At 37.6% G+C, this 22894-nt stretch overlaps 1 protein-coding gene across 3 annotated transcripts in view; it reads right to left on the minus strand.

Moving 5' to 3' along the window:
• DNAJC13 (DnaJ heat shock protein family (Hsp40) member C13) overlaps nt 1-22894 on the minus strand; it is a 106511-nt gene that overhangs the window by 34696 nt on the left and 48921 nt on the right. For all 3 annotated transcript variants that reach the window (XM_077811179.1, XM_077811180.1, XM_077811181.1), the window contains 16 exons: nt 22127-22222; nt 21770-21913; nt 19079-19161; nt 17317-17470; nt 14785-14888; nt 14533-14692; nt 13012-13074; nt 12440-12541; nt 11929-12033; nt 9868-10070; nt 9091-9175; nt 8691-8845; nt 7760-7805; nt 4665-4819; nt 3632-3833; nt 1082-1197 (listed from right to left, as the gene is read on the minus strand). In XM_077811179.1, coding sequence (XP_077667305.1) covers nt 1082-1197; nt 3632-3833; nt 4665-4819; nt 7760-7805; nt 8691-8845; nt 9091-9175; nt 9868-10070; nt 11929-12033; nt 12440-12541; nt 13012-13074; nt 14533-14692; nt 14785-14888; nt 17317-17470; nt 19079-19161; nt 21770-21913; nt 22127-22222 — 1973 coding nt within the window. The remainder of the gene's footprint in view (nt 1-1081; nt 1198-3631; nt 3834-4664; nt 4820-7759; nt 7806-8690; nt 8846-9090; nt 9176-9867; nt 10071-11928; nt 12034-12439; nt 12542-13011; nt 13075-14532; nt 14693-14784; nt 14889-17316; nt 17471-19078; nt 19162-21769; nt 21914-22126; nt 22223-22894) is intronic.

The following is a 22894-nucleotide window of genomic DNA, read 5'->3' on the forward strand; positions in this document are numbered from 1 at the left end:
ACTTAGTTGTGAGCACCATTTCATTGAAAGACTACTGTACCTTCCCTGTAGTCTGTCTCCACCCTGGACTGAAAATTTCCAAATGGCATTGACAGAGGCCGAATAAAACAAATCAAGGCTAATTACCCTGGTGGGTCTCCTATTCAAATACAAGCACTTATGAACTATGAGCTAGCTACCACCCACAGAAGCCAGTCCTTCCAGGTGAGCTGGTAACCTTGCAAGGCATCACTGACAGTCTCTGAGGCTGATTAGGAGGGTCACAAGAAAGCAAGAATGGGCAGGAGAAGAGAGGAGGGTCTCAGGACGCTGGAAGGACTGACCAAAGCCCAAAGAGCTCTCAGAGCAGTGAGGATACGAAAGGAAGGATTTTGCTTGCGGATACTTATTTTTGCATGGATCTGTACATCTTACGATTTCTCTATGCGTAAAGGATGTGCCTTTAGAAATCCCTTTGCAGATTGTATATTACTTGCTTATAGTCATGTAGTCCCAAAAGAGGGAACAGTAAACAAGCAGGTCACAGCTTTGACAGAACTCAGTGTGCAAACAGCTACTGTGAGGCTTGCAGGAACTGGCCCTAACTTCAGAGTCTATGCAATTGGACTGCAGGGTCCCCACTGGCAACAGGAATGTCAGACCTGGAGGCTGTACCTGGAGTGTATGCCTACACGCTCAGAGAGAAAGTTAAATTCTGCCCAGCCCCAGAAAGCAGAGAGTATGTGGGACCCAAGGTTTGGATCCAGTACAGCAGTTTGGCGTGAGCTCAAGACTGAAACAGACATTTTTTCCCCAAATTAATGCAAGTACCACTTTTTATATATAGAGATTACCCGAATATCAAGTCAAACAGTTTTGGATTTTTTCAGCATTTATTCCATGCTGAATAAAGGTAGCCATCATCATTAGCATCAATTAAATGCCTGAAACACAATGCCATCTGATAGCTGGTTTTCAGATATCTCCAGCTTTGGGTACCATAAACTGAGATCAAAGTTTCAATTTATCTGGAGTAACTTATGATATAAAACAATGTAGCAGTTACTTCAGTTTTATTTTAGGAAGTTTTATGGCAACTTACTGTCCTTGTCCTTTTGGAAGGTTAAGAACTTCATAAGCATCATCTGTTGACATTGTAGGTGGCTTCTTTTCTACCTCCTTCTTCCAAGCCTCCAGAGTATCTTTTAACAATTTAACCTGAAATTAATTAAAATCCATTAAGGATATTATGGCCAGTGTCAAACATACTTGTCAGCACTTGATACTGAAGTAGTACTGATCAAGAAATTCAGATGTTGTGAAGCTCTTGGTTATGGACTAACTACTTTAATTTAAAAAAAGAAAAGGAGTACTTGTGGCACCTTAGAGACTAACCAATTTATTTGAGCATAAGCATCCAATGAAGTGAGCTCTGTAGCTCACGAAAGCTTATGCTCAAATAAATGTGTTCGTTTCTAAGGTGCCACAAGTACTCCTTTTCTTCTTGCGAATACAGACTAACACAGCTGCTACTCTGAAACCTATTTTAATTTAATCTTTCCACCATCAATCACTGGAAATTTGTATATTAGTTGATTTGAACACAGGTAATGTTGCCTATTTGAGTTACTTGCAAATAAAGCTGTTCTCCAGTTTGTGGCTAAATGCTAATATATATAGGTAGCTAGACTTAATGCAGAGGTGAAATTTTTTTAATGTTAGCATGTAACATCACTTAGATACTCCTATTTTAAATGCTTTCTAAGGTAGTTTTTATCCTGAACTGACATACCCTGGGATTCTGATTTTGCTCCACGCAGCGGTCTTGTTCTTAAAAATGTGTTTCATTTAAATTTGGAGTGGACAGAGCTCTAGAAAGTGTACTGTACCTGAAAGACCTGGTAGGTCTTCATCTTTGTTTGGGGAATTCCATTTAGATATTTTGTACATGAGTAAGTTAAAATTAGCCTCAGAGTTATAGCACTAAAGTGATATTTTTAGACTGATTCTTAGCATTTGATTACTGCATTTGCTACAGATATATTAACCTGAACTCTGCCAAGTAGCTTTGTTGCAACTTTTAAGTTAAAATTATGAAAACATTTACATTTTGTAAGTTTCAATGGGTAATTTAAGACAAGTAAGAATTCCTTTGCATATAAGGAATAAGTGACTACACAAGACCTTTAGTTTCATTGTCCAAGTGAGGTGAACTGCAAACACTAAGAGAATATCATATCTACACTGCACAGTAGCCTTAACCCCACTACCATTCACAAATGAAAAACCTCTGACCTGGCTTTTTAGAGACTCTTTAAGCACAGACCAATTTACCTGGCTGTATGGGAGGGCTACAACCCAGGCTCTGTTCTAAGTCAGGATAGAACCCGTCTACTTTGTATTGAGGGCACAGGGGAAAAATAATAAATAAATAAAATAATTCAAGTGCCAGCAGTCCTCCAGTGTCTTTACCACAACTCCCCAAAAGGATAAATAAGTTTATCCTTATCTCCCAATTTACTGGGTAAGTCTTACAGGATCTCAGCACAAAGAACTATGGGCTACGTTTCCAGGCACATGCATGAGTGCAGAAACTGTAATGCAGATATGGCTTTGCTGCAGGGATGCTCTCACCCTTGCTAAGCTGAGGTGCCAATCACCTGGGTTAACTGTCAAAGTAGACATCGCCATCTATGAAGTCTAAGTCCAGGTTTCTTGTTATGCTTTACAAGTTTAAGCATTAAAAAGTGTTACTAAAAGAGTTTGCCAGGTTACTTATCCGGATTAGTCTCTTTAAGCCCAGGGTTAGCAGAACTCAGTTAGCATACTCTGGGTTTGTTAACCTAGGTCTGAGTGTCTACACTCATTTGTAACCGCAGGTTAGGAGCTGTTGAACCCTGTGTCCCAACCTGGGGCTCCAGTGTCTACACGGTTTTATGTGGGCAGACTAAGTCCAACCTCCCATATCCCAGACTTCCTAGCACCCTCTCAAAATTTGGTTGCTCTAGTCCTTTGTTTGTAGTGCACTGTGGGAAAACTTGACTCTCCACCAGACTCGACTGCCCAGAGGGCAAAGATAGCTGGCCTGTGGGATCATGGAATATTTCTGGTGGAGTCCCAGAGGACGAGTCCAGTGGGTCTGTCTTTACAAACTGCAAAGCAATATGGCTTAAACCCAGGTCTTGGCTTGACTCAGGCTCAGACCCTCCACCTCCTGGGACCCTGGGTCTGAGTCCTGATTAGTAAGATTTATGCGTAGATGGAAGGGGTAGGGGCCTTGAGCCTGAATTCAAATCCCAGACTCACACTGCAGTGTAGACATCCCAAGAGTTGCTGAAACAAAGGTAAGTATGAGCAATCATATCTGTTACAGCAGCAGAATAGTTTTTTCATGCCATAATCAAGAATTCAGTGAACAACTCCGTTATATTCCCATTTACCCAATACTGATTTTTAGTTCATCATGCATAAGTTGTTACAGGAACTTGCAGTGTAAACCAAAGTATATTGAGGTTTATAGAGGAAACAAGGTTTGAGGCCAACTATTAAGAATATGCCACTCCTGGATTTTTTGGATTTTAGAAATGTTTGAGTGTTAGGTCTGTGCATGTGCACTATGGATATACAAGTATAGAAAGATTTCTGGACTTACAGGATCTTTAATTGGCCAATCTGGAAACAGGAGTGTATCACACAGGTGTTTGAGGTAATAAATATTACAGAACAGCTCATTCTCCAGTTGTGGATAGTTGATAACTGGTATGGGGCAGTATTGATAGAGTGCTCTTGTATTACTTTGAAGACGAGGGGTGAAGTCAGCAAGGTGAGCAGCAATCTTCTCGATCATAAGGCGCCTTTGAATTGCAAACATTGAGAATTACACCAATACAAGATTTTGGTCAGGTACTTTTCATAAGTACACTACTAAGCATTTTTGACAAGCGTTTAATTTCCCATAATTAGCCATATTTTCTTGAACAGATTAAAAGTCTTATGCAATTTGGGATACTACAGTCCTATAATCATGTGACTGGTTTTAATTTTAAGACACCAAAAACAAACAAAAAATTAAGCAGTAATACAGAAGGTGCGTACACAGTTCTGCCTACCTATTCGAGAGCAGTCTCAAATTTGTTTTAACACTGAAGATTTATATTTATATAAAAAGATATATAATTAGAAAGATTTTCCAGGCTTTATATGGGAAATGCCCTAGCAACCAGAGAGGTATGTTATCCAGGCAGGAATTATGTGATTTGTAACACCATGTAGTTTAGCAAGGAAACCGTAAAGAATGGTCACACTCTAGAGACAGATAGCATTTACTGACACTAACTAAGCATGACATAGGCAGGCATGAAGCAAACTGCTGGAGAATTTAAAGTGGAATGGCGTAACTGTTCCATGACACTTATATTTGTACCATGGGCTTCTTTTGAAGAGAGACTTTGTTGTGCCATGTCATTTCCTGGCTTTATGATGTGAACAGAGGGCTGAAGACTTAATTGGGACAACTAAATCCATTTCACTGGAGAGAGTTTCTACAGACAACTGCTACTATAGCAAAGTGAAATGAGCCACTGAGCCCTCTTTGCCCAAGATCAAATCACATGGTATGCACTTAATACAAGTTTAATCAAAAGACTGGATCCCCTATTTAATGGGAAATAGATAAAAATACTTACCTCATTTCATTGCTCCAAATCGCTTCTGGAGTGTCAAATTCCCCAAGGAAAATTTCAGAAAATTTTTCTGGCTCATAGTTTTCTAAATAACACACCATTGCTTCAGGAAGGATGTGTCCTAGTATACTTCTTTGAACTATATCTTGCCCTTTTGTCTAAAATGAAAGAATTTCACAGGTATTGAGGTGTTTCCAAGTTAAGCTGTAGTTTGATCACACTCATTGAATGATTAACATACTCCGGGATAAGGCTTTCCTATTTTACAGTGGAATTCAATTAAACTGATTAGGATCTTAAATATGTTCGTAAAGTTTCTTTACGTAGCTTCAAGTATGCAACAATTTGATAGTCAGTAACAGCTACTTACATGTAAGAGTGGCTAAGGAGGCTGATTTTTTAAAAGGATGCTGACCATGAGTCATCTTCACATTACTTGTAAAGGAGTGAAACACAGCTAAGTAATATACTGTAAGTCACAGTTGTTAACCCAGAGCAGTCATAGCACTTTAAAAAGTATACCAGTTTTACACCCAGGGCAGTGAAGCCCATCATCCTTAGCGATATAAAGCAGTGGACTATAAGAAACGCTAATCTTAAAGTCATTGTAGTTATGTCCAACAGCAGTATGGTTCAGCTCATCAATGGAAAGCATAAGACACTGAAGTTTATTGTAGAATATTCATTTTGCAGCCAATGGCAAGACTAGAACAAGCAGCAAGTCTCTATACAGAACTCAAAATTGTCACTAGGTCTCCTGTGAGCCAAAAATCCTATCTAAAATTCCTAAAAGCTATCCAGACAGATTTAATTATATCATTTACTGGTCAAATTGTTTGCTACATCAATGATCTAGTTTAAGTTTAAAGAGTTTAACAAGCAACGATATCATAAATCTTTTTTGATATCATGAATTAAAAAAAAATCTGATGTGAGCTAGCATCCTTCATACCTTGAATAAAGTAGATCAGTACATGGAAAGTTACGCTGGTTTACAGAACAAGGAATGTTCTTGGATCCTGCTTACTATAAGAATGCTAATAGGAAGTATGTTTAATTCAGAGGCACAGTACTACAGGCAGACAGGCACACATACTATAGTAGCAATATAAGTGCAGCTCTACAATTTTATTTTTGTAAGATTATTCAATTTTTATATGGTTTAAAATGTGACTTTAGGGTGACTGTAAAGCATAAAGATACTGCTAAATATTTCAGACAAAACAATGTATTGCAAGCCTTCTATATCAAAAGAAAGGAAGAAACCAATCCTTGGGAAACCACCATCAGACTAGCACGATAAGCAGCTTCTGGATACTATCTCCTCCCCTGGTTCAGCTTTAACACTCGGACATAAGTAGAGTAGGTGAATTAAGATGCACTTTCTGCAAGGGCAATTTATCCCCTTTAAAAAGGTGACTGAGTATTAACACCAACAAGCACTACTTCCCACAGTTTATTAAGACCTTAGCTTGGATCAATGTAGTTCCCTACAGTTTATTAAGCTGCAACCAAGTTTCCATTAAAAGCCATATTTGGCCTTCTCCCTACTAAAATTGGCAAAATTCAAATTCATCTCAAAATTGTAATGTTAAATTCTACTTTGGCCAGGAACCTTCATACAACGTTTAAAAAATGACTTGGACAAGGAGTTCCTAATATATAACAACCTAAAAATAATGGTTACAGTTCCAAGTTCTTCATTTTTGCCACTTCAGACCAGTGAACTATGTCTATTTCTTTGGGTTTTTTGGATTCCTTTAGCTTGATCATTTACTAGGCACTGTGTGTACACAGCTATTCCACTTGGAGGAACACAACTGATATCAGAGACTTATGGTCCACAAAGTGAAAAGAGTTTCACGGATCGGTGTATTGGCCAAGCCAGAAGGTGCTCCAAACTCATCTTAGCTCGAAGCTGCTTCCACTTGTGTTATGAAGAATAAACAGACCTCTTTTGAAATGCCAATTGCAGTCATCCTAGCTGCAAGCTCAGAAGATAGAGGCCACACAAGCTGTACAAATCTGTATGATTTTACTCCTGTACAAGATGTTGGATGGGGAAGGTAATTGAGTCCACCAGATTTTGTCTCTCTCTGCCACTGAATATAGGGAATGTGCTTCCCCCTATTATTTCCATGGGGTTCTAGTGAAGGTTTTTCATTAACACATTACAAGCCAATGTCCCATTTTGAAGTTTCCTAAGACAAAAAATTCAGTCTCAGAAAACAGACTTCTCTGGTCATCTTAAAGTGTTCACTCACCTCACTTTAAGACCCAAGTTAGTTCTTTTGCTACATGCCTAGACACACACAAGAGACATGCAAATAGGCAGTGTCTAGTGAAATCCCACTCTTAGCCAATGGGAATGTTGCCTGGAGAGGTGGTAAGCAGTGAGATCTAGGTGTCTCAAAGGGTCTAATTGTAAGAGGAACAAGTAGTTGCTTGGATTGTTACTCCAATCACTATTTGTAGCACTACTAAAATAAACTTCTTCACATCTTAGTTGCCAATGCTTGGTTTAGAAAAGAAGAGTATGTTTAATGCACTGATTGCATTGAATGAGCAGCGACATTGAATGAGCAGCGAGAAAAGTTACTTGGCTATGCAAACGGCATTTCTTCATGGTCTTCTCTAGAAACCAAGAGAAAGAGCAGATATTACAAACAAAATGCTTTCTAAAGGAGACTCAAAGCAGACTTGACTGACAGAAGTCAAGAATACAGGAGTCTCTATGCCCTGTATTTGGTGAGGGAATATAGTTCATTTTGTAATGAATTACTGACAATGCACAACGGTCACAAGCAACACAGCCAAGAGAATTAGGTAGTTGTCTGCTCAAGGTGAGGGGCGGAGGTTTGGGTTTGTTTGTTTTTTTAAAAAAAAGAAGACTTTAAACATGGAGTGCAAGGAGGGAAAGAATCTTTATCTTTAACAAAATAGAAGACGAAAGTGTCCATTTATGATGGGGACGTAAGCACAAGGTAGAAAGATTGAAAACTGAAGGAGTATACTTCAGAAAATATTTAATATAGAATTAATTAACTTCGTTTATGAGAGCAAAAATAGATGTTTTTATACTAGTAATTTCTACTCACCTCTTCAGACTTGAAAGCTTGTTTTGTATGAGTGTACTTCAAAAACCTAGGAGAAAAGTAATGTTTCAGTTCAGTGATATTCTCAATGAGGCTTTGCAGAAAACAGCAGTATAGGTGCTGATTCAAAAATGCATTTGCTTTTTCATTTCAGTCCTGTCTTCATATCAAATTTATAGCTTAACCCTAGATTTTTTGCCTCCTATAAGCTTTATAGAAAGCTTTGAATTTTTTACAAGTTGTAAATGACTAACAGAGAACTTATTTCTGACATTCTGTTGCATAGAGCACGTAGACTTTGAATTCATAATGTATGGGAAGAATAATTTATTACATGCAGCAAAACTGCTTTAAAACTCAAATTCATTTGCTTAATAGAAAGCAATTTAGACATGCTTGAAGATACAAGTCTGATAAACGTGAATGTTTACATTAAGTGTTTTAGGCATTGATCCTGCAATGAGTTTTATGGACCCTTATATGAATCTCATTGCGAGATCAGAGCCTTTGTTGAAACCCAACTATTATAAAAATAAAAGCTCAAATAGTACACATCAAAGGCCTACAATATTTCTTCTAATTCTGGTATTATGTATAGATAATTGGAACTTGCTCTAATGGCTTTAAGTCATTGGAAACCTTGACCAGATACATGATTTTAGCTGTACAGCTGGGCACAGTATATGCACACACTCCCCCAAACACTACTTCAGTTCAACTGTAAATGTATGCACATTACCAAAGTGGACATGAAGTTTTTTATAGCGTAATCACTTGTACAGAAGCAAACAAGCAAGCCACTATAAAAACCTTGCTGTTCACTGCTTGATAGAAGTAACAGGTTCCCCTATCTAGTTAGGAGTATTAATATGCAGAGGCAGTTCCACGCATAAATACCTAGAATTGTTATTTTCACCATTCCTCTTGTCCTTACCTTGCAACAGGAAGTACATTGGAACCTGTGTACATCATGATAAAGAAGAATACTCCACTTAGATAAAAACGAGATAATTGTGGGTTATCTTGCATGATGTGGAACAGCAATATGGCAACTTTCTCAACAAGGATAGGGTCAAACGTCAACAGCAGCTGAAAAGAAGACAGAATTTACATGGAGCATCTACAAATTTTAGATGATCAGTAGCCATAAAACAAACTAACTTTAACCAGCTAATCAAAATTAAACCCAAAAAATATGTTAGTGAAATATAGCAGAAAGAATAAAGTACAACAGCCCAGGATACAATAACTGTTAAATTATATTAAGTTAGCGGGAATCATTTCTGGATAGTTACACATTTTGAAAGAACAGACTGACAAAACAAGCAACTTACCTGAGTAATATGGGGAAGGCAAGTACTGTCTGAAAGCAGCCTCTTTACTCTGGGCAAAGGTCTTATAATGGCATTATCTTGATCCCTAAAATATGTATTTTCCCAATCAATGTTTTTAGTGTATAATACGTAAATATAAATACAGTATTTGTGCTTTTATTTTAAATGTTTTTGAACTGATTTCTCAGGCAGATTTTAGATTTTGATCCAATGGACTGGGTTGATATCAAGATCCTGAATATACATTCTGACAAGTTTTCTATCCTCATTTCTTAAATATTCAAACTTTCACCTGGTCTTAGCTTTGATATAGAATATATCAGTGAGGTTTAGTAAAATTCACATTAAGTATGGAAACAATGAGATTAGCTATCTGTTTAAGAAGAGTTATAAGACGTTTGATTATATTTCTAATGCTATCAAAGTAACTGGAGACATTCACTTGTGTTATAATTTTTAAGACAATGTTAAGTTACTGTAATTTCAGTTTGAGAAGCAGTGACCATGAAGTTTTATGGCACTTCTATTAAATGGATTTATCTTTGTGCCATCATAAAACTGTGTTAGTTCATCTCTCCCTTCATGGTAGAAAGATTAAAACTTCCATGTTCACTAACCAAATGAAATTTGCTACGAGATGTTAGATGCATGTCCTGTTTAAAAAAAGTTTCTCCCATATAATGTATCAATAAAACTGGAATAGCAATTATGCACACTTGCTACAACCATGGAAAGTTCCAGCCATTTTCTCCTCTTGGAACTAAAAAGACTCATTACCTGCTGGGAAAATAGCCACACATTGTGATCAACATGTTGAGGATAAGTGTGGCAAGGTCAGTCTCATTCAGCACAGCCTGTCCGTTGGCTAGCAAGCACCATTTAAGCTGAGGGATAAACTGCAATGGTCTCCAGCCATCCATACCCTGAGCCCAACACCGTGTTTTTGCAGTCAGCTTTCCCTTGGTCCATAATTCCTGCATCTTTTTTAAAGTCAGAGGTACAAGTTAGATGCTTCACACTATAAGCAGTAAGGTTTTCTGGCATTTTTCATTACTTGTCTTGGTAGCTCATAATGCATATAAAATCAGATGCCCTCCAAGATTTTTGCTATGAAAAACCAATACAGCTTAAAATATTCCTGTTCCCTTTAAGAACTGTAAAATCTACCCTTGTGTAGGATAGGAAAAAAGGGTCCAGAAAAGCAAAAGAAAACCAACTTGGAAGAGATTTTCAACTGAATTTAAGTCAAGTCATTATAGTAAATTGGATTATTGATCTCATTTGGAGACTACACAGAATTATAACTCTAAAAGCTTTGATTCTAGTACTCTTAAAAATACTATTTTATACACCATTTGGTAGTTTGTGTTACGAAGATAAAATGCACAAACACCGTATCCAAAATGATTAGATCACTGATTTCCTTTGAGAATTTAATCTTTCCTTAGCACAACAAAATTAGAAACTTATGAATCGAAACATTAAATGTGCCAAACCCACATTTTTCAGAGGTTGTATATATTAAGCTAATTGGGTACCATCAGAACAATACTAAATATATATTGGATGTGGACTAAGTGTAAGACAATTAATTACAACAGTAATTTGGTATGCCAGTGCACATCTTTACATTTTAATACCATTTTCATGTTAAATAAGATTTCTTTTTATGATGGACCTCCAACTGGCTCAGAGACCAGTAAACTAGAAGACTAATTCATTCCACCATATGGCAGATACAAGCAGTAGCCTGTGGAACTCCACCATGCTATTAGAATGCCAGTTATAGTCAGAGGTGGTGACAGTCTCACTCTCCTTTATTACGTAGGACTCCATGAAGTCTCAAACTTGGGGGTGGGGGAGGGCGGATTATCTACCCAATATCTGATAAGTTATGCTAAACAATGTGCACGTATTGGAGTAGTGTAGACTTTCCTCTTCTATAAACACACAATATCCTGACCTCTTGAAAAAGGAACACCGATTCCAAAGTAATACACATTGGAAAACATAATCCCAACTAGACGTACAAAATGATGGGGTCTCAATTAGCTGTCATAGCTCAAGAGAGAGATCTTGGGGTCATTGTGGATAGTTCTCTGAAAACATCTGCTCAGTGTGCAGCTGTCAAAAAAAAACACCCCTTACAATGTTAGGGACCATTAGGAAAGTGGTAGATAATATCATAATGTCACTACATATATATCCAGAGTATGCCCACGTCCCATCTCAAAAAAGATATATTAGAATTGGAAAAAAGTACAGAGGGCAACAAAAATTACTAAGGATATGGAACAGCATCCATATGAGGAGAGATTAAGATGACTGGGATTGATAATTTTAGAAGAGAGACTACTGGGTGTGTGTGAGATACGTCTATCAAAACCAGGAATGGTGTGGAGAAAGTGAATAAGGAAATGTTATTTACCCCTTCATATAAACACAAGAACCAGGGATCACTCAATGAAAATAGGAAACAGGTTTAAAACAAACATAAGGAAATACTTCTTCACACAATGCACAGTCAACCTGTGGAATTCATTGCCAGGTAATGTTGTGAAGTCCAAAAGTACAACTAGTTAAGTTCATGGAGGATAAGTCCATCAATGGCTATTAGCCAAGATGGTCAGAGACACAACCCCATGTTCTGGGCATCCCTAAGCCTCTGACTGACAGAAGCTGAAACTGGATGACAGCGGATGGATCACTCAGTTACCCTGTTCTGTTCATTTCCGCATTGGTCACTGTTGGAAGACAGGATATTGGGCTAGTCTGACCCAATATGGCCGTTCTTAAGTTTAATTATTTTATGAATCAGCCATAAAAAGAATACGATACCTCTGTAAAGCTGTAAGGACCGCTCCTCTCTTTATCTGCATTGCCAAAGTACCACTCTTTCTCACTTTCTCTCTTCATATCTGGTGCTGCTTCAATCACATTGCTCTAAAAGTTAAATATTTATATATAAATGATGTACCCAATTTAATGCAAGATCCAGTCTTGATCCCATATGACTTTAGCAATTTGGAAGCTAGCTAGTTTATGGAGGGGATTTTACAATGATCTGCATCAGGAGGGGGGTATGAGAGTTGGGTGGTGCTAAAGAAGGCTTAGACTGTAAATAGTATGTGCAGGGAAACAAGGACAAAGTTATGGTTGGTAGAGAAACTTCAGCTTGTTTCCTTACTTTTGTGAGTTTTTCAACATTGTTATAAGTAAAAGATATCAACCTTAAAAGACTGAATTTCATAAAATCCTAGTTTCTGACCAAGCACCCTTTAAAACGGTGTCAGATTTTAAAAAGTTCCTCAAAAAAGGTATAGTGTGAATAAACCAAAAGACCCCATACTTGCAATGGTACTGTAGCCCTGCTTGTGTGGAGATGTGCCATGGTAAGCAGATCCACAAGGATTCTAATGCCATTTGAATCCATGAGGTCCTTAACATTTTTCTGTAAACAAGAGAGAAAACCTTCACATTTATTTCATGTGAGCATTATAGAAGTGTGTTATGGACACGTAAAAAGCACTGTAAGTGCCACCTTTGTATAGTATTTTAAATGGGATTCAAAAGTGAGATTTCAACTCTCCTCACACTCAACCATATTCTTCAGAAATCTGGCACAGAACATTTATACTTCCTTATCCCCTCACTACCCATTCAAAAATGCTAAATCATGCCTATAGAGATAGCATCTGTGCCAGAAATGTAGAGAGTTTTACCCTTAACATTTGCATCTAATAAGAGATCTTTCTTTCCATGAAGTGAACACAAGATTAGATATTCAGTTACAGTTTTTAAAATCAACTCAGAGCATTAGTTTCAAACTGGAGATCGTTTTAACAGTTTAAGAAATGTATCCATGCTTCATGAATTTTCTTTTAAGTACTAGAAGAATAAAAATATTTTAAGTACTCCTACCTTATTTAAAATGAGCTTGTTAAGGAATAGTATCAATCTGTCCCGCTCAAGTCTATCTGTGCACTTTTGGGGTTAAAAAAATGGGGGGGGGGGGGACAGAGAGAGAGAGAGAAGAACAAGTCAAACATGTCCAACAGGAAATACAAATTATTCAAGCCTCAAAAAATTAGCATGTTGCATTAACCAGAGAGTAAAATCCAATTCTCAAATATCTCGTGACAAACATAAAAACTGTGCAAAAACAGATAAGGCTACTTATAACAGTAAGATTTCAGAAAAATGTATATATAAAATGGTATTGGCAAACATGTTACAAAAGTCTCAAACATTTTCAAAAATATCTTGCAAGTCACTATAAACAGTCTCACTAATTTTGGTAGTATTATTGGATTTGTTTTCACACTAAAAACAGCTCTTGAATAATTTCTACAGTTTGCTGTGAAGTCTGTGCAAAGTAATTTCAAGCATGCAACTTTCTTCTGAACCACACCTAATCCATGTTAATTGTTCATGTTATGGGAAAGGTAAAAATACCACTGCCAAATAGACATGCTATAGAATTCACTGTGAAATGGAGTTTTAAACGTTAACTGATTTTTATTATCTTATATCCTATTACTGATTTGGTATTAAAGCATGTATGAGTTTATAATTTAAATGCACTTAAATGAAAGATGAGCTCCCATTTAAGGCTTGAGTTAATGTTTCTCCAGAAAGAACTGCCAGACTACTAAGACAAGAGCATTGTAAAAAAGGCAGCTCTCTAAAGCTTAAAATGTTAATTTCAATTGCTACTAGAGAAGTGCAACCATGAACTACCCTGACGATGGGCCAAACCTCTTCAATTCACCTTCAACAGATTAAACAGGCATAAGAATTAGAACCTATTAACTCAACTGTACTTAAACATGGTTTGTGTCTGCCTTTACCACTAAAGGGTTTCCAAGTTTTTACGGTTACAAACAATTCCAACGCATCATCCTTAAGTATACTAGTACACCCACAGTTTTGGAGAAAACATGCTGTCTAAAAGACCACTGCCAATGCACTTTGAACAAGCCATTCTGAAGGTAAAGCATCTCCCTTCGTGGAAGGTCTACTCTCCACAGGGGTGCAAAAATTCCAAGTTTGCTGTTAAACCCTGATGTGCTTCAGGAATAAGTGGAAGACTAAAAAACTGCATTGAATGCTGTGTATATTGTTTTCATCTCTATTTTACTCTTTAGGTAGAGCTGCTATTTGTCCCATTTCAAATAAATTTATTCCTGCATATTAAAAGTAACGTGACTAAAAATACCATCATCATAGACTTCCATCAGCAGAAGTGTCAATTAAGACTGAGTTAGAGGAGAGAAACTGACTAAAAATGACCCAATCCAGCAGTAACTTCCAAATGAAACTTCAAGATAAGTCTGCAATACCGAAATCTAAACTGGACAGCAGCATATCAATGACTAAGCTATTCCTAGCCACCAATTAACATTTATTTTTATCTAAAAATACCAGCCAAAGAAAACTCACCCTTTCCAACATCCCAACAATATATTTAGTGTCACCAAATTGTCCTATTTCTTCATGACATCTTCCATAAACAATGGCCAGTGCTTGTAGACATAAACATTTCATGTTCACTTTAGGGGTGAGCAAGAAGCGGTGATAAAGTTCATTGAAAAATTCATACCTGTAAAAACGGAAGAAAGTTCACACTGAAGGAAACATGCATTAAACCTCAGGAAAAAAAAAATAAGGAAGACAAACTGAACTGTGGCTCACGATTTTTTGATTGCTCCACTCTCTTCAGTTTCATCTTCCTCCAACAATAATCTCAGGTAATAATCCCCTATTTTTATTTCCTCTGAAAGGCACTCATACTTAACCTATAAATGAAACATACATATACAAACCACTTGTTATTTCGGATTATACACTTAAAGTTGAATTTTTAACAAGCTGTCACATGCAATCTATATTTTATTTGATTTCATGGCTTAACATGCTCAGTATGGTTTGTTTGTTTTTCTTCTTTGTGAAGGAGCCTCTCTCCTGCAATAAGCAGTAAGGTTTAATAAGCAACATTTATGAAATATGATTTATATTAATTGCTATTCTAAATGACAGTTCAGTTTTCATTTTACTAACCTATACATTTATGGCTGAAAAATTACTTCTTTACACACGGATGAAGACTAGAAACTGACATTCTAAAGAACAGTTGATATCCAACTTGTTTCCAGACAGCCACAATACTTTAAGTGGCACAAAGCCTCTGGAAATCCACAGGGAATTTTAATATTCTAATACACTATGTATTTTAAAACAAAGCGTTTACCTAAAACTGAAGCATTATACTAAACACCTTTTAAGCACATTGTTTAAACAATCTAGTACAGGGATCTCTACAATAATGGATACAGTACAGCACTGTAACAGCTAATATTTAATAAGTCAAATAGGTATTCCAAAGCCTAGAGGAAACAGTGCAATAGCAGGAGTACAAACAAAATCACATAATTACATGAGTTAATGGGGTTCCAAGATGAAGTTAAACTCTGTACCCTTCACCCAGCCTCAATTAAAAACCACTAATATAAGAATGCTTGCATGTAAAGATACCTGCAAGAATACAAAAGTAAGTTAAAATGTTTTAAGTGTGGCATTACACACCAGTGTCTATTTCTTGCAGGTTATGATAGTTGACTGACAGAATGCCAATATCCCTCAAGCCACTCTTGGACCAATCTGAAGTGTAGTACGTTCCCTCTGTTTAGTCACATTGTACCTGTAGATTTCCTCGTGACATACATTGCGGTGATACACTCGGGTTTTGTAGATTTGGGGGGTGATCTCCCAGAATACAGGCTTTTTCTAAAGCCATATAACAAGTTTTCTGTAAGCTTTTCATATCTGACCAAAATATCAGTGAACAACTGCAGAAAGTATTTATGATATACTGTGCAGAGTTTGAGGTTGTTTGATTGCATTTATTGGAGATGTAAAACTGGATTTAGTTACTTCTAGTAGACCCTTCCTACTGATGAGATGGTGGTTTGCCCTCAACAGCACTCAAGTTCCGCTTCCTATTTTTGTTTTCTAGTCAATCCACTCTGTTGTGGAGACAGTCTGCTATCTGAAGGCTTTATTATTGAATTTTTTTTTTTTTTTTTTTAAAATCAAAGACACCTGAAGTCTGAAATAGATCTAGGCAAGTCAGTTTATTCTGTTCCTACCTAGTTATGGCCTCTTGGCTTATGCGACCCCTTAGAGAAATACTACCCATTTCCAAAACACAGTTTTGATATATGGAATTAATTTTTTTACTCTGGCGGTGTCAAAGGTTACTGTGTCAATGACATGTCTTGAAGGGCTTATTCCTCCCAGAAGCATCAATGTTCTGCATGCGTTTTGATAAGCCAATCTATTCAGGACTTTAGATGGGTTGCCTCATATTTAGTAAGCTTTCTGAAAGCAAACCCCTCCAGGTGTTTTGGTACCACACTGATCTTTGCACTTGTTAACTATTATTCACTTTTAATTGAACATGGGAATATACAATAAATTATCAGGACAAATATGTTGATACATACTGTAAAAAAGAAACAGGAATAGTGCATGGACCTTACATTTTAATGGCTTTCACCTCAGTGTTAACCTTGCTAGGATTAATGCTTGAAATGAACGTTAACCGTTGTTCTATTGGGAATTTATACATAGGTGCTTTCTTCCAGTGTGTCAAAAGCCCCCTGTGTTAGGTTTATGGGACTTTGACCCAGATTCCCAACTTCGGTTGTCATAATGACAGCTTCTCTAAGATGAATTAATCTTTGAATCCATGTGTTGAAGCACTGCAGACAAGTCTATTTATGTGTATATTTTGCCATATCTAAAGATCTCTGCCACGTTCACTGTTAAGAAAAGTGGCTATTTGTGGTTTTAGTGAATATATTTAGAATTCCCCTTGGCTGATCAGAGATTTGTCTTGCCTGTACAAGGCCATTTAATCTGGGTGTATGAGGCAGTTCATAGCGATTCCTTTGAAAAAGGACCATGTACCCTGCCTGGAGCGGGACTGGTCTGCATGGCCTGTAGACTGTGAATTTAAAAAAAAAAAAAAAAAAAAAACAGCACCATACAGAGAAGGTGCCTGCTTTCTCCTTCATAGCTTTGAGTTCATACACTCTGCCCAATCATTTATTGACAAAGGTTGTGTACAATACTCATTTAGAATGTTACTAAAAAAAGCTGATGCGTAAGGACACTAGGACTACAATATTAGTGACTTAAATAAAACATATTAGAAAAGTTTACCTCAAACTCATGATGATTCCATGAGATGACATTAGCACTGCCAAGTTCTCTGTCAATACTGAATGCCCGCATTTCGGATTCAAGGGTATCTCTCAGCTCTTCCCGTGTTTTGAAGTTCCAAATCAAATTTGACTTAGTATGATCTTGAAGAAATCTAGGAGAAAGCATGGCTAGTAAAAAAGTTTTCAACTGTTTTAATGTTGAAGATAGTTTAAAATGCATATAACCTGCCATGCACATCAGAGCATACTGTACTTTGATAAATAGTACAGAAGGGAATACGCTTTGCCATCTTATTCTTGATTTATACAAAACAAGGTCTCATTTGTCTTTAAATCATTCTGATGTTACAGTAGTGACTTGCTCAATATGTCTACTTTGTTATTAGTCTAAGGCAGAGGTTCTCAAACCGTAGTCAGTGGACCACCAGTGGTCCGCGAGCTCCATTCATGTGGTCCGCAGATCGTTCCCTCTAAGATAGGCGCCTGGGCAGCCACACACAAGACAATGAAGGGCCATCCACCTAATTAGTGGCACTGCACAGGCATGGCTCCACTAATTAGGTGCCTGGACCCTGGAGAAGACGCACATGTAAGGTGAGGTGGTGGCCTTGCGGGGAAAATAGGGGGTAGGTTGGAGGGGGCAGTGGGGTGAGAAGGGGGGGGGAATTTGGGATGTGCAGGGCTGTGGCGGCCAAAGAGGCGACTTTCCCCAGCTCCAGGTCTGTGGCTGCCGGGGAGAGACGGCCCTCCTTCCCAGCCCCAGCTTGGGAGCTGCCATAGCAGGGGAGAGAGGGCACATCCATCACATTAGAAAGGTAAGGCTACCGGTATTAAAATAAGAGTTGTGTGCTTTTATTTGTAGAACAAAGTTAATTATTATAGAGTTTTTTTTAAATATAGCTCCTTTATCCAAAGTGCTTTACAATAGTTAGCTAATGGTACAAACAACATTTAGAAGGATCATTAAGTGGTCTGCTCAGACTCACCAATTTTCAAGTGGTCTGAGTTAAAAAAAAAAAAAGTTTGAGAACCACTAGTCTAAGGGTTTGTCTACACACAGCAAAGAAAAGTCTGCAGCTGGACCATGTCAGCTGACTCAGGTTCACAAGGCTCAGGATGTGGGGCTGTTTCATTGCTGGGTAGACTTCCAGGCTTGGGATGGAGCCCAAGCTCTGGAACCCTCCAACCCTACAGGGACCAGCCATGGTTTTTTCCTCTATTGTATAGTCATATCTTTAGTGTTTTATGAGCTTCAGACAAGACATCCACTCTACCTTAAAATAAATCTAGGAGCCAGTTGATTAACTAAAATAAGGTTCTTGAAATCGGAATACCCTACTTTTCAAAAGCATTAATCCTATTAGTACTCTGAAATGCAATCTACCTCCTGGGACTTCGTTGTACAAGTGACAGCATAAATGGTAAAAGGGAAACATGCTACAGTTGTGTCTTACAAAAATGTCATATACAGCCTTGTCAAGTGTATCTGAGTATGCAATGTCAAAAGCAAGAGAGGTTATGGCTGGCCATGTGCATTCCAAAAGCAGATTAAACAATTTCCCTAGTGCATTTGAGTATTTTTTTGCTCTATACACTGTATTTGTTAAAGTTCATGTCAAATATTTCAGGTTGTATTGTTAAAACTCTACCTTTATAGCTGTAGCTTTGAGTTAGGGCTTCTGTATCTGTCAAGTGAATGGCCGTGATTTATTAACCAAAACAGATGAATTAAAGTTAACACATTTATTCTAGATATTTACCTGTAATAGAAGAGATCCCAGTTTGCTTCTATTTTTATTCTTTGCCTTCGTTTCCTTAGTATTACTGGCTTCTGATTAATGTTCTGCAAATAGAAAAAGACGCCAAATTTAGGGCTAGGACAATTAGCAATAACAGATACCAGATATAAAAGTGGGTTTCTAGTGTTACTTTAAACATGAAAATGAAGCTTTGTTTTCACTGTCTGTTCCTAAGAGATCTCAGCTTTCCAAGAGAACACCTACTACTAGTGATGCAGTTTTCTAATCAGTGATGTCACAGGCAATGACAACAGAACACCACAACTGAAATCTTTAGCTAGTGACTTGCACCATATTAATACTAAATTACCAACACAGGTCATCAAATCATGCCAGAGAAACTTGCAGCCATGTACTTTTATCATACACAGTTACCCCTTATCTTGTATAAAAAGCCAAATCCCATCACCATATGCACACTGCAAAAACTGCTGGGTAATCCTGTATTTAAATATACTGTATTACATGCATATATTAACCATGCAGGAAAACTCTTTTGCACCAAGCCAAAGAGAGTGACTGGGGACCAAAACCAGACCAATCTTTCAGGAGACAATACCCACAGTAAAATTGGCAGCCACAAACCTGGAGAACACAAAAGGCTACTTTGTTGTTCAGAAGTAAAGGATCTTTAAACAGTCGGGGGGGCGGGAGGGGTGGTGATGAGGGAAACAGTCACAGACGCAACTTGGAAATTGAAAGATTGTTTGATCAACAACATCTAAAATGCACTGCTAGACAAGACACCACATGCCAGGCAGAGTTTAATGAAACATAAGCCACAAAAGTAGTACGCAGACTCACCATATTGTTTCTGTCCTGATTGTGATTGGAAAGTAGAAAGAAAAGAGGAATATTTAAACAAAATAAGATACAGCCACTAAAAATATTTTATATGGTAACATGGAGTTATAAAATGTTACCACACAAATACTTTCCATATAATTTGATGAATATGAATCACAATCTCCCTTTATTAATTTGATCATCAAAAGTGAAAGCTCAGAATTTTGTTTTGCAGAGCCATATCTGTTACTTATTGTGTATTCATGGTTTATCCTTCCCAAGTAAATAAGACATCAAGGAAAAGCTGTAAGTGTTCCTACTTGGAGAGTTTATAATATGCAGCTCATGGAAAGAGATTTTACTGAGAAATTCAGCTAAAATAAAAGAAACATCCATACATCTCTATGATTTATTTCGGTCTGAATTTTCACTCTATCCCACAAAGAGTGTTGTTTCGCCTATTTCTGTGTAACATTTGTTAAAGCTAAATAAGAGTAAACCTGCCTCAGGACCCACATAATTTCTTACTTTTCTAAGTTGTGTCATTTGTGTTTTACTTTAAGACTTTATTTAGATCAGAAATCAGGAGAAAGTGTTAAAAATCAGATGTGATGTGTTGCGTTTCCCCTACCTTTCCATCTTTCCTATGTATGGGCAGCAAACTGAAAATGACAAACTTCTAAATGAAGAACTGAAACTTCAGAGATCAGGCAATTTTTGTTTCATTTAGAGGAAGCTAACTGACTAGAATGCCAAGCTTAGTCGTGAAAAAACCAAAAGTCAGCAAGAAAGGACTAGAGACAAAAAAGTTGGAATTATAAGAGCAAGAAAAAAAGGGGTAACTCTCACCAACTGAGCTTTATAACCACAAAAGAACAACTACACAGAAGGGACAGGGGAAGAGGAGGAATGACAGAACATAAAATAAATGCAAGGAAAAGTCGGGGGGGGGGGGGGGGGGTTCTCACAGCACCTTCCAGTTTCCTCAACAAGGAAAACAGGGTGACCTCTTGGATATTAAGAGAATATAGCTGCTGAACACACAAACCTACACCACCATCTTAAATAATGTAAGTCCTGAGGAGGCGGCACAGACTGAATAAGAGCCAGGTGACCTTAAAGTAAAAATCAGCCATTACTATCAAGTATCAGAGGGGTAGCCGTGTTAGTCTGGATCTGTAAAAGTGGAAGAAATTCCGATACCAAAAGTTTAAGTCTATCCACTCAAGACAATGTTCTATTCTTCCAAACAGATAGGAAGTCAGATGAAGTACAGTGATACTAATGAATAAATATACACCTCAAATACACATTGAAAATCCTTGAATATTTTCCCACCACATTATTGTTTAAAAGGCTGTTTCTGCAGCAGCCTCTTAAGGATTTCTGCTGCTCTAACTTCCGTAAGATGCTCATACCCAGAAGGGTGCAAAAGAATCCAGTTGCAGTCTAGTTTCCTAGGTAATTAGTTTAAGCAAAAAGAGAGGTGGTTATGCAAGTTGGAAATGTGTGCATGACAAATGACATGTCTGCAAGATACTAATATGTCCCTCTTCCACCTCAACTGATTCACTACAGTCACTCACATTTCTAGCTAAAAATGAAAAAAAGGGAAGAGACAAAAATTTATAAACCTGGAAACAAAGAACTAATGTTTTCTAACAGTATTTTAAATAGCATATTTCACAGTTAAAGCCAAGAATCAGTATTTCCTCCATAGTCCTTGAAATCAACCATGGCTAAAACCTACCAGTTACACTGCATTAGTCATGGAAAAAAGCCCAGTATTTACACAGCATGGTAACTAGTGACTTATACTGTTTTTTAATCTCAAATTTCTCTTAAACTTGTTTATTGCGTTTTTACCTCTTTTTGAGCAATGCCCATTCTGTCCCTCCAGTGCATCAAAACCAGATCCACTTTCTCTTTGGCAAATTTTTCTACTTCTTTAGCAGCTTTTCCAGCCAATCTCTGCCACTCGGGCACTTTACTAAGCTTGCCATACTGGTCCTGCAGAACAAAACTTATCAGTAACTTGTGATTAAATTTCTATTTAATAAGTGTACTGGAAAAGATGAGCATCAATATTTTACAACAGTTTCTCCCCTCCCTCCCTCATTTAAATAGTAGGTACGGTACATGGAACAAGTTACACAGCTGAATAGAGAATCAGTCATTTAAAGCTCACCATTCTTTTTAGATAAATACAATTTTTCTACTTACAGTTGCAATTTTTAAGTTATCCCTAATATGCATCCGGTCAGCATCCTTCTCAGGAACAGGATCAGCGCTGTCCAGGTACGCCAGCAAACCTGGTGGCTAAATCCACAAAAGAAATAATTTGTATTCCATAACCGTTCTCTGAATTCAAGAGCAAGTCACACCGGTGTAAGTGCATAATGTAGGTAAGCAGTCTATCATATACAAACCCCCTAAATTAAAAGAATGGAAATATTGCCACATACTTGTCAAACACTTGCAAGTTAGGAAATGCTAACACTAAAGCTGCACAGGCAACGTTAATCTGGCCCCTGCTTGTGCATATACATTCAGATAGTATGTAATTAAAGACTATTTTCCCCCCACAGAACCCTGCTTCACTCAGTACACAGGACGGACTGTACTCAAGAAGTTAATCAGGGTTGCATAGTGAGCAGAATGTTGTATGTAGGACCCCTGCCCCATTTGTTGGGGAAGCTGGAAGTTGTGTAGTGAATGAAGCAGGGGACTGCAGGAAGAGACACAGGATGGCCTTATGTTTAATGCAGTTAATCAGGGGCATCTGGCACTGGCTTCTGTCTGAAGACAGGATACTGGGCTAGCTGGACCTTTGGTCTGACCCAGTATGGCCGTTCTGATGTAAAAGCCACTCTACCCATGCCACAGAGTTCCAATGAGATTTTCCCAGAGGTTTAGAACTGCCAAATTTGCTGTCTCCATGAAAATTAGCACAAGAGACATCCCTGACACCAGGGCAATCCCCATGCCCAA

The sequence above is a fragment of the Eretmochelys imbricata genome, chromosome 2, assembly GCF_965152235.1.
Source record: "Eretmochelys imbricata isolate rEreImb1 chromosome 2, rEreImb1.hap1, whole genome shotgun sequence".
Taxonomy (NCBI): Eukaryota; Metazoa; Chordata; order Testudines; family Cheloniidae; genus Eretmochelys; species Eretmochelys imbricata.